The sequence below is a fragment of the Ascaphus truei genome, chromosome 5, assembly GCF_040206685.1.
Source record: "Ascaphus truei isolate aAscTru1 chromosome 5, aAscTru1.hap1, whole genome shotgun sequence".
Lineage (NCBI taxonomy): Eukaryota > Metazoa > Chordata > Amphibia > Anura > Ascaphidae > Ascaphus > Ascaphus truei.
Genome location: NC_134487.1, coordinates 127,541,972 through 127,557,517, shown reverse-complemented (window position 1 = coordinate 127,557,517; position 15,546 = coordinate 127,541,972). Strand labels below are relative to the sequence as shown.

The window sequence follows — 15,546 nt, the reverse complement described above, 5'->3', positions numbered from 1 at the left end:
GCCTAACATGAGGAGAGGCCAAAAAGAGAGATCCAGACAATGGATGACAGAGAAGAGCAGAAGAACTCCTGGAGAGGAAGGGCCGTCCAAGGACTAACGATACTAATGTACTGACGTCCAGGCATTCATTTAATCCACCTGGGCTGAGAGTACCCAACTGGTGGATCCAAAAAGTTTCCCGCTTGCAGAGAATCTTGAAGCGATCGCCCCCTAGAGTACAAGGGCGGGTCTCGTGTACTATGGTTGCTTCATTGATGATGTTATTATCATTTGGGATGGTGAAGAGTCTGTTCTATCTGGTATCTTGAGTTCCTTCAACGACAATTTGTTTAGACTTAAATTTACTTTTGAAATTGATGCAGCGTCCACTGTGTTTCTGGATTTGGCTCTTAGTACAGACGCGGACTTGAATATTATCACCTCAACACATTTCAAGTCTGTGTCTGTTAACAGCTATGTTCATGCGTCCAGCAATCACCACAAGCAGTGGCTCGACAATGTCCCCTTGGGGCAGTTTCATAGAATACGGAGGAACTGCTCAAGGGACATGGAATTTAAAAGCCAATCTGAAATACTCAGTAATAAGTTTATATCCAAAGGATATGACCCTGAGTTGATCTCGGAGGCTCTCAGTAAGGTTAGCTCTATTGACATTTCCGTTTTATTAAATAAATCAAAGAAGAAAGGAGATAAGGGGGTTTGCTTGAGTTATGATACTCCAGTGGAACCCATGAATACAGAGGTGTCCACATTGAGGTTTATAACAACTTATAACCAGTCTTATAGATCGATCAATAAAATCCTTAATAATCACTGGTCCATCCTCAAGTGTGACCCCCATATAGGATCCTGTCTGCCAGAACGAGCTAATGTAGTGTACAGAAAGGCAAGAAGCATGAAGAGTCTGCTAGCCCCCACGAAACTGAGGTCATCCTTGACCAATACTATTAATCCTAAGGGTCCATTAGGTAATCATCAGTGTGGACGTAATCGGTGTATTACTTGCAGGCATCTCCAGAAAGAAATGCTGATTGATTCTCCAAGCAGAGGTACCACATATCCCATCACTAGTTATATTGACTGTCTCAGCACCTATGTGGTATATTTGATACAGTGTGGATGCAGCCAAAAATATGTTGGACGCACCACCAGAACTCTTGGTACTCGCTTCCTGGAACACAGGAGAAATGTGATTAAAGGTCTCAACTCCCATAGTGTCTCTAGACACTTTAAACTTTATCACCAACAAGATCCAAAAACCATGACAGTGATGGGACTTGAGACCATTTCTCCTTGTACTCTAGGGGGCGATCGCTTCAAGATTCTCTGCAAGCGGGAAACTTTTTGGATCCACCAGTTGGGCACTCTCAGCCCAGGTGGATTAAATGAATGCCTGGACGTCAGTACATTAGTATCGTTAGTCCTTGGACGGCCCTTCCTCTCCAGGAGTTCTTCTGCTCTTCTCTGTCATCCATTGTCTGGATCTCTCTTTTTGGCCTTTCCTCATGTTAGGCACTTTAGTTTTGGTAATAACAGAATTAATTTGCTGGTTCTTTGGTCACAGTATTTTATTTTATTATATATTTACAATTTATTGTAGTGTAGTTTCATTACCATATTTATACAATCACTTCTAGCACTCACTCATATTCACATCCATTTATACATTAGTTTTTTACTTACTATCACAGAAATACCATGTTCACTTTCACTCATATATATTTCGTAATTATAAATTAGTTTATAATAGTTGATACCATGTATGTTTTTTTATATAACCTGGGATACACTCATAAACACATATAAAATGTATTTATTCACGTAGATATTAAGATTTGTCACAGATTACACTATATTTATATCCTAATACACATTTTTTCAATCTGCGATAATAATTAATATTTATATAACATAATAAAATAGAACAAATAATATTAATCATTAATGAATTTATCAACTAGTATTGTGAATTGATTTATTAGCTATCCATCTCCCCCTTCTAGGTACCAGCTTTTTTCGTGGCATAGGGAATCTGATTTCACAAATTGTCTTTTTGAAATTATTTACCTTAATTGAATTGGTAATATATATCCTTTTGGATAATCTGTCCAATGATACTTTTCATTTCATTTTATAATATTGTAGTTTTAATTTTTAATTTTCATCTGTAAATCTTGTATTTAAATTTTTGTTTTTTATCAATTAATAGTATTGAATTTATTCGTCCATATACTCCTTGAATTCTGATGTAATTTCAATTTCATTGCCTGTCATGTATTACGCCCTATATGGGAATAGTATTGTTACATAAATGATATATTAGGGGTCTATTAGGGTCTATATATCTTAATTTATGATATGATGTTATTTTTATATATTATTCTTATGGTTTGGTATATAATTGAGATTTTTCCTTCATGATATATTATAGGATATATATGAGTCCCTCGGGTCTGGCAATGTCCAGTATTTAGTCATACATATGTTCAATCAATCTCCTCCAATTCGATCAGGCAATAGTTTTTATTAGGCACATTTTGAGTGTTTTAACATTGGTTACAATTTTAATAAGTTTGAAGCATCTCCAGCTGATGAGGGGCGTTCTGTTGAATAAGCATTATTGGATTGTGTATATAAATAGCGGACATACCCCTTCTCAGTATTGCCCTTTGAGAAAGTCACCCGTCGAGTGACGAAACGCGTACGGGAGCGTCATTACGTCAGACGCTACGACATTACGTCATTACACAGCGCAGGGAACGGACCGAGACCTGCGCCGATGCTACAGAGGCTTGAGGAATATAGAGCCACACTTTCCTGAACTCTTTATGGACGTTTCATATCCGTTGGACTTTTCTATCGGCTGGGACGTGGACCCATCCTGTTCTGAGACCAGATTACATCAAGGACAAAAAGCGAGAACCGGATGGTGGTGATTATAATCACGCAATGCCTTTATGATCTGTACCTTTGTGAGTGCATTTTAACCACCCCCCTACCCCCCTTTCCATCATTAAATTACCTTTTTGCGCTATGGGGCGTGCGCTCTCTTCTCTCTTTTTCTTTTAGATTTCCTGTGGACTTGGTTTGTCCACTTTTGAGAGCAGCCGGAGTTCCCCTGTACAAGTATCTACTTCATATTGGACTACCATTTGAGGACTGTTTTTTCCTTTTTCTTTAGTTTTTTGTTTTTATATCATCATATGTTTTTTTTATATGTATGAACCTGTGTGTCATTACAATATTATTAACATTGTTTGTTGAAGTTTAGTGTTTAGTCTTTCTTAAATTATTTTTCAGGTGTTTTATGAGTATTTGTCATCCAATTATACAATTATATTTGGTGTATATTTATATCCTATATTGAATTTTACTTTATACAAATATTACACCCCCCCTTTCTTATTTTAATTATTATATAATTTTTGGTATTATTAATTTGGTTCGGAGGCGCAGCTTTTTTCTTTTTTATATATATATATATGTATATATATATAATCAAAAAATAAATAGATGATACCGTTCTGTGGCTAACGAAATGCTTTTATTTGTGCGAGCTTTCGAGATACACTGATCTCTTCTTCCGGCGATGTTACATCGCCGGAAGAAGAGATCAGTGTATCTCGAAAGCTCGCACAAATAAATGCATTTCGTTAGCCACAGAACGGTATCATCTATTTATTTTTTGATTATTGAAGCTCGGCTAACACGGTACTGATACCTCTATATCTACATATATATATATATATCTAGAGGTATCAGTACCGTGTTAGCTTGCTCTCAGGAACCTTTTGACACCTCCAGCCATAAAACACATCCACACGGGGGAAGGACCAGCACAGATAACATTCCAATAGACACTGTTTATAGTATAGCTTTTGCTTGCTTCATTCATTGTAACATCGCCGGAAGAAGAGATCAGTGTATCTCGAAAGCTCGCACAAATAAAAGCATTTCGTTAGCCACAGAACGGTATCATCTATTTATTTTTTGATTATATATATATATATATATATATATATATATATATATATAAAAGACATACAAATGAGCATATAGTTATATTTCCATTTGCTATATGCTTTGCTGTGGAGGGTTTTTGTCACTTTTTTTACTCACCATAACTTAACTAAGTATGTATATATATATATATATATATATATATATATATATATATATATATATATATATATATATATGCAAATACAACTGTATGCTCATCTGCATGTCTTAGGCAGGTCTGCAACCCCGCCTTTCCCCATTATCACCCAGCATACAGCACTTCCACTGCAGCAAGGGATTCTGGGAAATGACATGCAAATGAGCACACAGTGTCACTTTTTGCCTCAAAAACCATTTTTAACATGGTTCCCTATAGGCTTAAGCTTGCTGCATGGTCACAGCTTTGAGCACAGCCAGGGTTAAGGTGCATACCCAGAAAACCACCCACAGACAGCTGTTTCGACCTTGATGGGTCTCATCAGTGTGGGGTTGATTTTAACTGGGTATGCTTGAGAGGCTATGGGATAGGCTAAACCATAATACTGAGTTAAGTTATGGTGAGTAAAAAAAGTGACAAAAACCCTCCACAGGAAAGCAAATATGCAAATACAACTGTATGCTCATCTGCATGTCTTAGGCAGGTCTGCAACCCCGCCTTTCCTCATTATCACCCAGAATACAGCACTTCCACTGCAGCAAGGGATTCTGGGAAATGACATGCAAATGAGCACACAGTGTCACTTTTTGCCTCAAAAAAAAAAAAAAAAAAAAAATATATATATATATATATATATATATATATATATATATATATATATATATATATATATAATGGAGATTCCTTACCAGGCAGACCAGGAGTCCAAGACCACGCAGCAAGAACCGAGACAGCACTCAGATAGATATCAAATATAGATGTATTGAAAAAAGGCACATTCAACCGACGTTTCGGTCCTGAAACAGGACCTTTCTCAAGGGAGTGCTCACCCTTAAGTGACAAAAACCACCATTATATACCCACATGCACACCAATAATGGTGGTTTTTGTCACTTAAGGGTGAGCACTCCCTTGAGAAAGGTCCTGTTTCAGGACCGAAACGTCGGTTGAATGTGCCTTTTTTCAATACATCTACACTGGCGACACACTTTATTCGAGCTCGGCTAGTCCCACGAATTCGGGTATACCCGGGTGTATTGAGGTTTGTGACTGTTTTCTGCCCGAGTGCATTGAGTTATTTTCCAGCAGGGATTGAAGCATTTTATTCCCGCTGGCTGCAATACTGCACAGTATATATATATAAATATATACTGCATTACAATTCATGAATTTATGCCATCTGGTAGACACGCGAAGCATTGCAGCCTATTAAATCCTAATCATTATCATTTAACAGATCAGCCGCCCGTCAGCCAGGCATGAACCCAGGCTGGGAAGGCAAACGCAACGGGGCTTGTCAGAGGTGAGGAGTGGCGCATTCCAGGTATCTGCCAGGTACATACTGGGTATTTGCTCGAATAAAGTGTGTCGGTGCAGTATATTTGATATCTATCTGAGTGCTGTCTCGGTTCTTGCTGCGTGGTCTTGGACTCCTGGTCTGCCTGGTAAGGAATCTCCATTTTATTCAATTTTTTTTTCCCCCTCAATTTTTTTTTTCCCCTGACTACACAAGACGTTTCGTGTCTCTGCATTTGGCACTATGCATGCGCAATAGCCTTTTATCGGTTCAGGTGGTTTCCCTGACTACATGAGACGCTCCTTGCATGTCGGGAGCGGGGGGATTCAGGGCGCATTGATGACGTCATCTTTCTATTTTTTGACGGAGTTGCATTCAGCTTAGCTGGAGAGGTGGGGCAGGCTATTAGCCTATCACATATGGTGTTTGATGTGGGTGTGGGTATTTAATGGTGGGTTTTGTCACTTAGGGGTGAGCACTCCCTAATTGTTGATTGTGCCTGTCTTCAATACATCTGTTGGACGTTACTTTGAGTGCTGTCTCCTTTCTTGCTGCGTGGTCTTGGATTCTCTGGTCTGCCTGGTAAGGAACACTTGTTACTTTTATATATGTGTATATATATATATATATATATATATATATATATATATATATATATATATATATAATATATGTCCCTAAACACACCTTTAGACAATACGCGGAGACACCTGACACAGAAAATAGGCACATCTGAGATACCTGAGAAATATGCTAATAGAATATGCAAATTACTCATATTAGCATTTTTCCAAGGTATCTCAGGGGTGCTAATTTTTTGTGCACAGGTGTCTATCAATGTGTTGTCTAAAGGTGTGCTTGGGGGGGATATACTGTATATAGCACTTGTATCAGGCACCACAGAGAAATCCACAAGGAGAGTTAGAGTCAATATCTCAAATCTGGGTGACAGCTGGGCACGGAATCAGGGATCTGGGTAAGCAGAGGAGTAGGCAGGTAAGGGACCAGGCAAGAAGAGTCATCAGGCAGGCACGGGTCAAAGCAACAAGTGTGCAGGTAGAGTAGTCAGACAAACAAGGGTCCAGGCAGCAGACATAGAGACTAGTCAGACAAACCAGAATTGGAACCAGCGTTTGGAATCAGCAGATAGCAGAACCAGGAAGTAGCTAGCACCAGCACTACAGCAGGGGAGACAGTTGCTACACAACCATGCACCAAGATTGCACGTTAATTGTGAAGCAGGGTAAGCTGTGGTCTGGTGCCTTTGGCAGTGGAGGGGCCAGGTGCTGATGTCACAGAGCTGTCTGCCACAGGGCCTGCATGGACCAAAGCGAACCCCGCACGGGAGCCCTTACACTTGGGAATCTCTCTCAAAACCCATAGTTCAGGGTTTGGACGGAGCGTACCCCACCTTTAGGTAAGACATGCTTAACATGAGTCATTGCTATTTCAAGTTTACACGAGGCAGTGCTAACTTATAATGCTGGTAAGCCTATGCTAATAAGTTAACTAATGGCCGTAGTTTTTGCATATAATTAGCTTTGTGGATTCGTGTTAACTTCAGCAAACATGACGTTATGAGCCATGAGTTAACAGAGCTAGCAAGGCGTCTTTATTCTGACCATACTACAGATGTAGCCGGACTTAATGTTTGCATGGCCGCAAGCCCGGAAGGATTAGCGCTGCGGGAGGTCCCATTGAAAAGAATGGACCCCCCACTGCACCATTGCTGCTGCCATCTCCCCAGCGCATCGGTTCTGAGACGTGTCACCCGTGACCACACGAACGGTAAGGCTGGCTATATCTGTACATGATGCTTCTTAAGTGGATAACAACGGCTGTGTTCTCACCTGTGAATGGTGCTACATTTTCTCTCTTAAGTAGATCATCATATTTTGGAAAGGGTTACATTAATTAGAGCAGAAAAATTACACAACATGGGGATATGTCTGGTTCTGAACAGCAGCTTCACTTTTGTTTTCGGATCTGTATCGATGTGTACCAGGACACTTTAGGTAAGTCATGCTGTCCTGGCCTGAGGCTAGTAGCAGCTTTAAGATTAATCTTTCTTTATCATCAGCAACCTAGACAGAGAGAACAGAATGATCTTCGCTGTTTTCTTTATTACTGGCATCAGAATTAATTTCAGCTGCACCCTCTCTGCCACCACCAGGCATTCTCTTTTTCTTCCGGTCATGCTTGGGAAAATATGCAACCTTTAATCCGCACATTCACCTGATTTAATCAAGCAACTCAAATAGAACTTGTAAGTCAATGGGGACAGGAGGTGTGATGGAGATAAATCTGAGGATATCAAGACCATAAATGCAGCTCAAGTACATTAGGTATTAATTTCTGTTCTAGAACTAGAGTATTTGCTGTACCTATATTCTTTTTAATACTCTTACTTGGTACTGTAAATAGAGGCGTAGGATAGAAACATAGAGATTTTCTTGGCAGCTCACATTATACCCTGAGGCCAAAACAATTGCAGTTTGTCAAGAATAAAATATTTTTAAAGTGGAAGCCTAAAATGCTGTCATATCCCTTCCTATCTCTTTTGGCTTATGTACATAAAAGCAACAGCAGACAGAATGTACTGTTGGCAGAAATCATCAAGATCTCTTAATTATAACACTAAAAACAAACTCTACAAAAAGTAATGCTATGTTGGATACTTAGACAGATTGTCAATTTGGCTTCCTTGTTTAATGGCTTGAAAAGGACATGCTATAACTCTAAAAGCATAGTTTAAAAAAATGAGCCCTGAACGATCATGATCTGCTACATACTTGTTAAAACTTTACTCTTTATTTTTACTAGAGTTCGAATCACCCATGATCCGTGACACAATAGTGACCATTTCAGAAGGCATTTCACTGAGCAATATACAATATTTTTCATCTGATTATAAGGATTTCCCAAAATGGCCACTGAGGCAGGACATCTGCCTTTACCAACATGGCCGCCGAGACAGGAAGTCAGCCTCATTCTGGTCTCATTGCTTGCACCTGCCTGCTCCCTTTATAAGGCTTCATTCTCCTCTCTTACTTGCCTGTGCAAGGTTCTGTATACCTTGTTCCCTGCTGGAAGCCGTATCCTGCCTGCATTGTACCTTACCTATTGCTGACAACCTTGGAACTGTGACCCCTACTACTCTACGTTCTCCAGCACTGACCCCGGAATAGTGACCACGTTTATCCTGCCTTCTCCTGCCCTGACCTCGGGCCCAGACCTTACTACTCTACTCTTCAGGATTCGGATTCCAGCTATGGGTCGGTCTCTACTCTCCACCTCTGCCTAGCGGGTCTGTCTCCTGGACAGTACACACCGACGTATGTGACCGTAACACATTGCACAGGCCAAATGCTATGGGGGGATGAGTGGAAAATGGCATTTAACACCAGAGATGGTCACAACGAGTACCTCGTCATGCCCTTTGGGCTATGTAATGCCCCAGCAGTTTTTCAATTTATGTCAGCAAGATCTTCAGAGATTTGCTGGGGTCTTGTATTGTTGTCTATCTCGTAGACATCCTTATTTTTTCTAAATCCTTGGAACAACATCATGAGCAGGTAAAGGTGGTGCTTCAATGCCTTCGTGAAAATCAACTGTTTGCTAAGCTTGAAAAATGCGAATTCGAGAAATCTAGTCTTGCTTTCCTTGGATACATCATATCTGCTCAAAGCTTACAGATGGATCCTACCAAGGTTTCTACCATTCTAGATTGGCCACTGCCCAAGGGACTTAAACCCATCCAAAAGTTTCTTAGATTTGCGAACTATTATCGTAGTTTCATCTGGGATTTCTCAAAAATAGTTGCACCTATAATGGCCATGACCAAAAACGGGACAGAGCATGTTTCTTGGTCTCCAAAGGCACAAACTACGTTTCTCAAATTAAAAATATTTTTTTCCACGGCTCCTATTCTTGTTCACCCGGACCCTCTCCGTCCGTTCATCCTCGAGGTTGATTCCGATGTTGGTGCCGGTGCAGTACTTTCACAGAGAACGGATTTCCAGTCACGTCTGCATCCTTTTTGCTTCTGCAGCAGAGCATAACTATGATGTCGGGAATCGGGAGCTCTTGGCAGTAAAGGTGGAACTGGAAGAATGGAGACATCTCCCTGAGGGTACTTCAATGCCTGTGACCATACTAACGGACCACTGTAACCTGGAGTATCTGGGGGCGGCCCGTAGGCTGAATACCCGCCAAGCGAGATGGGCTCTCCTTTTCACCCGTTTCAACTATATAATTTCCTTTAGATCAGGATCCAAGAATGTTAAAGATGATGCCCTTTCCCACCAGTTTTTTTCTGAGGATGCGCTGGAGACTGACGAGGCGCCCATTATTCCTCCTTCCAGGATTGTTGCTGCTATAACTCCCACGTTCATGGACCTCATCCGTCTGAGCTCCCTGCTGGCCTTTCTATACCTTCTTGTCGGCTCTTCGTTCCCTCCCCTCTTCGTCTACAAGTCCTCAATTGGGGCCATCAATCCAGAATTGTGGGGCACCCTGGGATTAAGAAAACAGCTGAGCTTCTCGAGCAGACATTCTGGTGCCGGAGATCAGGAACGACATCAAGGACTTCGTCTTGGCCTGCACGGTATGCGCATGAACCAAGGTGCCATGCTGTCTACAATGTGGCTTACTTCATCCCCTTCCCTTTCCGTCCATAGTCACACTTGTCCATAGATTTCATTGTGGAGCCTCCCCCCTCCTGGGGCATGACGTCAATCCTAGTTGTGGTCGACCATTTCATCGAGCAGGCACATTTCGTTCCTCTGAAAAAAATTCCCTTTGCTCCGGAACTGGCAGATATTTTTATAAGGGAGGTATTCCGCCTGCCTGGCTTACCGACACAAATTGTTTCCGACAGGGGCTCCCAATTCATCACAATATTCTGGAAATCTTTTTTTCGCCATTTGGACATTGATCTCCATTTTTCCTTCGCCAACCATCCACAGTCCAATGGTCAGATGGAGAGAACCAATCAAATATTGGAACAGTTCCTACGGTGCTATGTCTCAGAGCAACAGGACGATTGGGTGAACCTGCTGCCGCTGGCAGAATTTGCTATGAACTCTCTGTCCCAAGAGTCCTTGAAGTGCTCTCCCTTCTTCGCAGCTCTAGTGTATAACCCGACTACCTTTCACCGCGACTCCTCCACTGTAGGGGTTCCTGCAGCAGATACCAGGGCCGATGACCTACAGGATTTCTGGAAAGGCATTCAAGCAACCCTTTGCATAGCTGCAGAAGCACAGAAAAGAAACATGGACAAACATAGGAGGACTTCACTCGAATATCATATCGGTGATAAGGTCTGGCTCTCGACGCGGAATATTCGATTACGTCAGCCCTCCGCGAAATTGGGACCGCGATTTATCGGTCCTTACAGGATTTCTCGGAGAGTGAACGAAGTGTCCTTCCAGCTGGAGCTTCCTGCATCACTCAATATCCCCTGCACCTTTCACTTATCCTTACAGAAACCAGCAATCTGGAACCGGTTTCCAGAACTCTACCCCGTCCCGCTCCTGTTTCCGTGGATGCTCAACAGAAGTATCTCGTCCAGAAGATTTTGGACTCTAAAATTTCGAAGTGATCCTTACTACTCTACTCTTCAGGATTCGGATCCCAGGTATGGGTCGGTCTCCACTCTCCACCTCTGCCTAGGGGGTCTGTCTCCTGGACAGTACACAGCGACGTACACGACCGTAACACCGATCCACTTGTTCCTGGGTCCTTGATATTTCTAACCCCTCTATAATAAATAAGTGGTTTGCTGTGAACAGAACTTGCGTTCTCACTAGCCAGAAGCCATTATTGGTACTGAGTTGTTTATCCACACTGATACTTCATCATTACAGGGAAATGTAAACCTGTGTTTATGGTGCAGACCCACTTAACCAGTCCATATTTTCTCCTAAAAATAGCTCTACTTTAGCGTCTTCATCGTTACGCCGTAATCTGAAATACTATAGTACAACGGTTCTTATCTTTATTATGTTATGTTCCACCACATTAAGGGCAAAGCTTCCCATACCACAATTTTTTTTAAAGGTGTGTCAAGTATATATTCCCATAGTACAAGTATACCATACTTACTATTTTTCACCTTAGCTACAGATAAATGTTTCATATTCATATATAATACCCAACTGACATGCAAGAAAATATGAGCTTTATAACTGCTTCACTCTGGATCATGTGGGATGTTAATTAAAGTATTATTAGTGGGTCCTCAGCTCCAGCATTCAGTTCAGTATGGTGATTATTATGACTGCTATTCCTCACTGTTTTTCAGACAAACCGCCATTAATGTGCTCATCCTATTTCCCCAGAGCTGTTTAAGTCATGAGAGAGACCTATATACAAAATATTCATTTGGGATTTTAATAATTTACATACAGCAAATACACAGTATGTACGTAGTTATTCTTCCTACTCACAAGGTATGTCCCATAGTCCATGGAAAGGATAGTAACACCTATTTGTATATGTGTTCACGGATCGGGAATCCCGCTATTGTCTCTACTGGAAAGGCACTCCTGTAGCTCCCTGGGTACTTGTAGCCAATAGAGCGCTGCTGTACGAATCTTAAACTATAGACACCACAGGGTAGATGCATCACACTACTCGATTAAAGAAAAAAGGTCAAACCCACAGTGGCTTGCATAAAATAACTATACATATTGTACAGAATGATTAGAACACAGACCCATGAGGGGTGTCCTAACACGCTTTGCTCCTATGTCAGGAGTCCCAGAGGAAGAACTCTGCCGGCTGCTCAGCGGGCATGTCCCACACTGCCTGGAAACGTAGAGGCTGCAATCCTCTTCTCTCTCAGCCCGGCACAGAGGAGAGAGAGAAAAGCTTCTCCATCTCCAGACAGGGCACAGTGCACACAATGAGCAGCTGACATGTTTTAGGAGTGTGGGAAGGTAGGAGGTAAGGAGGTAGAACTCTGTGTGGGAAGGGAGGGGTGAATGCTGTTGAAGGGGTGGGGGTAGGTGTGTGCTGTAAGTAAAAGATGGGGGGGGGAGAAATGTGGTGTTCATGGTTAAGAAAGCGGGTGAGTGTGCTGTGTGAGATGGGGTAAAGGTGAATATTTCTAAAAAAGATGAATATGATCTCTGAGAGTGATTGTGGAATGGATGAGTGTGGTAGATGTGCATGTGAAAAGGAGTGCGAGTGTCTTATATAAAAGTGAGGAGTGAGGTCTGAACAGCAGAGGTGCCTCTTCTGGGATGTCCCTGCTCAAAAAAGATCGAGAACCATGGCGCAAGCCATGAGGTGAGAAGGCAGGGGGGCGCAGGGTCAAAACTTTGCGCACCCCTGTTTTAAGTGATACGCACTTTAAGTGAACTTTTGTGCACCTACCAAATTGCATTTGACAAATTTAGTCCCACGTGATATGTAATCGTTGATTCTGTATTTTTTCTGATTGAGTGCTCTGGTAAATAATGACCTTTCATTATATAACCACAGCATTTGCTACTAGGGCAAAGAAAATTGCCAGCTTTGTTCATAATGATGTGTTTTACATTTACAGTAGTTTCATTTTCCAATGTGAAAGTACTTAGAACGTCAATAAATTGTGAACCATTCTTAATTTATCGTTCATCATTCAGTAGAGTGTTCCGATATTTCTTAATTTTTCTTTAAATATCTGAAACATCTCTTTTATAATCCAAGACAAATTTAGAATCTCTTGCTGTATCTTTTCACTGGTATCGATGGTCAGATCCTATAATCTTGGCATTAATTTTGTTTTGATGTTTAAACATTTAAAAAATGCCTATTTGACTGTAGGCTCTTGAAAGAGCTATGTCCATCATCCATATAGGATAGCCTCTTCCTCCCCCCCAATATTCTTTTGGATTGTTGTAAAAAACATATCCATGTCTGAGCAATTGCATCAAGCACTCAAAATATGGGTGTAAGTAAAGACACTGAGTTTGAAGCAGGGGAACCTGGTTCAATTCCCAGTGTCGGCTCCTTGTGACCTTGGGCAAGTCACTTTATCACCAAAAAACATAGATTGTAAGCTCGACGGGGCAAGGACTCTGTCTGCAAAATGTCTCTGTAAAGCGCTACGTAAAACTAGCAGCGCTATACAAGAACAAACAATTATAATTATTATATGGCCTATCAGTAATGTAACCTGTGTAACAGCAAGCTCTTTTAGCTAATACGAAGAGCCTCAGGCCTAGAGGTTAATTCAGAATATATATATATATATATATATATATATATACATATATATATATATATATATATATATATAGTGGTTGACAAATCACCAAAAAATCTACTCGCCACACAAAAAAATCTACTCGCCACCTAGTACCAAACGTGTGCTGCTTGGCCAATATTTACTCGCCCGGGGGTTAAATCCACTCGCCCGGGGCGAGCAAATGTATAGGTTTGTCGAACACTGTATATATATATATATATATATATATATATATATATATATATATATATATATATATAGTGATTTCATGTAACTACTGGTGATGTTTTGTCATTCATTTTATTTTTTCAGGTACTGAGTGTACCCGGGAAAAAGAGAACAAATGGACTGTTTTTCAGTGATGGAAAGTGTCGCATTGACTATATACTGGTGTACAGAAAATCCAGCCTGCAGTCCGAGAAAAGAGAAATTTTCGAAAGAAATATTAGAGCAGAAGGTCTGCACATGGAGAAAGAGGTAGGTTTTTTTTTTTTACATTGAATAACATTTTGGAATTGGTTGAAAGGGATGGAATTCTCTTTATAGAGTAACTACAGTAGTAAGTATCTAGACTATTGCATACTTGATTAGTAATTTGAAATGTATGTCATACTAATTATAATTATGGTTTCTCATGAGTACTGTAGCATTTTTTTTTTAGTGCAACTGCTTCTTAGAGACTCTTCTGTCCTTTACCATCTGCGTCAAATGTAAGAAACCTTTTCAGGTTTCATGTACTGTATATGACACAAGTTTAACAGGCATCAGGTTTACACCAGGTTAGACCTAGTGGCAGGGTTAGCAACAGGGCAAGGGACAACCAAGGGTTGGGCGATATCAAAATTCTCAGTACAATATTAAGAAATTGATCACGATAACAGTATATATGACGATAAATTTGCTAAAATAAAAATTTGAAAAAGTTCTAGTAAATCGAAATAAAATTTGTTCTCAAAATAAATCCATTTTCTTTAGATTTACTAGAACAAAGATACCTTCATTCCCATACCTTTCCATGTCTACACTTCACCTTTTCTCACCTACACTGCTCCCATCACCCTAGCATTCCCTTTATTCATCCACCCCTTGTCCCATCACTCTCACCTTTAGATACTCCCTTTATTTAAAAGCACTTTTCACTTATAAAATGTTAAAAATATATTAAACAGATTTTTCGACAACCAAGAATTGTCAAAAAAATCTGTTTTAATTAATTTTTAACATTTTAATAAAGAGTGAGAGTGTTGGAAGCTGTGTAGGTGAGAGAGGGTGAAGTGCAGGCATGGAAGGGGGGAGTGGTTATGGGTCCCCAGTGGAGATAGAAGAAGGGGTTAAATGCCCCAGGGGAAAGAGAAGAAGGGGGTTAGGGTCCCAGAGGGGAGAGAGGAAGGGATTAGGGTCCTAGGGGAGAGAGAGGAAGGAATTAAGTGCCCGTGATTAAGTGCCCGTGGGTTTGGGAGGGGAGAGGAAGGGGTTAAGTGAACCATGGGGAGGGTGGGGAAGTGATTAAGTGCCCCGGGTGGGGGAGGGGGGAAGAGAGGAAAGGTTAAGGGTTCCATGGTGAAGGTGGGGAAGGGGTTAAGTGCCCCCGATGGGAGAGGGGAAGGGGTTAAGAGTCTCAGGGGGAGGATAGAGGAGGGGTTAAGGGTCCCAGGGGGAGGGGCTGGAAGGGTTAACAAAAGGGAAGTAAGGAGTTCCTACCTTTCACTGCTGCCTCTGCTCTTCCGCTGTATCACTGTGCTACTCAAAGCTCCTCCCCTCCCTCTGAGTATAGTTCAACTCGGTGTATGAGCCAGGCAAAATTTGACGTCCAATGTGGGGCTGGCATGCAAAATAAAAGATTTTTTATTTTTA

General features: G+C 41.1%; 1 protein-coding gene across 3 annotated transcripts in view; it reads left to right on the top strand.

Moving 5' to 3' along the window:
• ANO4 (anoctamin 4) overlaps positions 1 to 15,546 on the top strand; it is a 192,579-nt gene that overhangs the window by 92,020 nt on the left and 85,013 nt on the right. For all 3 annotated transcript variants that reach the window (XM_075600676.1, XM_075600675.1, XM_075600677.1), the window contains one exon: positions 14,005 to 14,169. In XM_075600676.1, the coding sequence (XP_075456791.1) occupies positions 14,005 to 14,169 (165 nt within the window). The remainder of the gene's footprint in view (positions 1 to 14,004; positions 14,170 to 15,546) is intronic.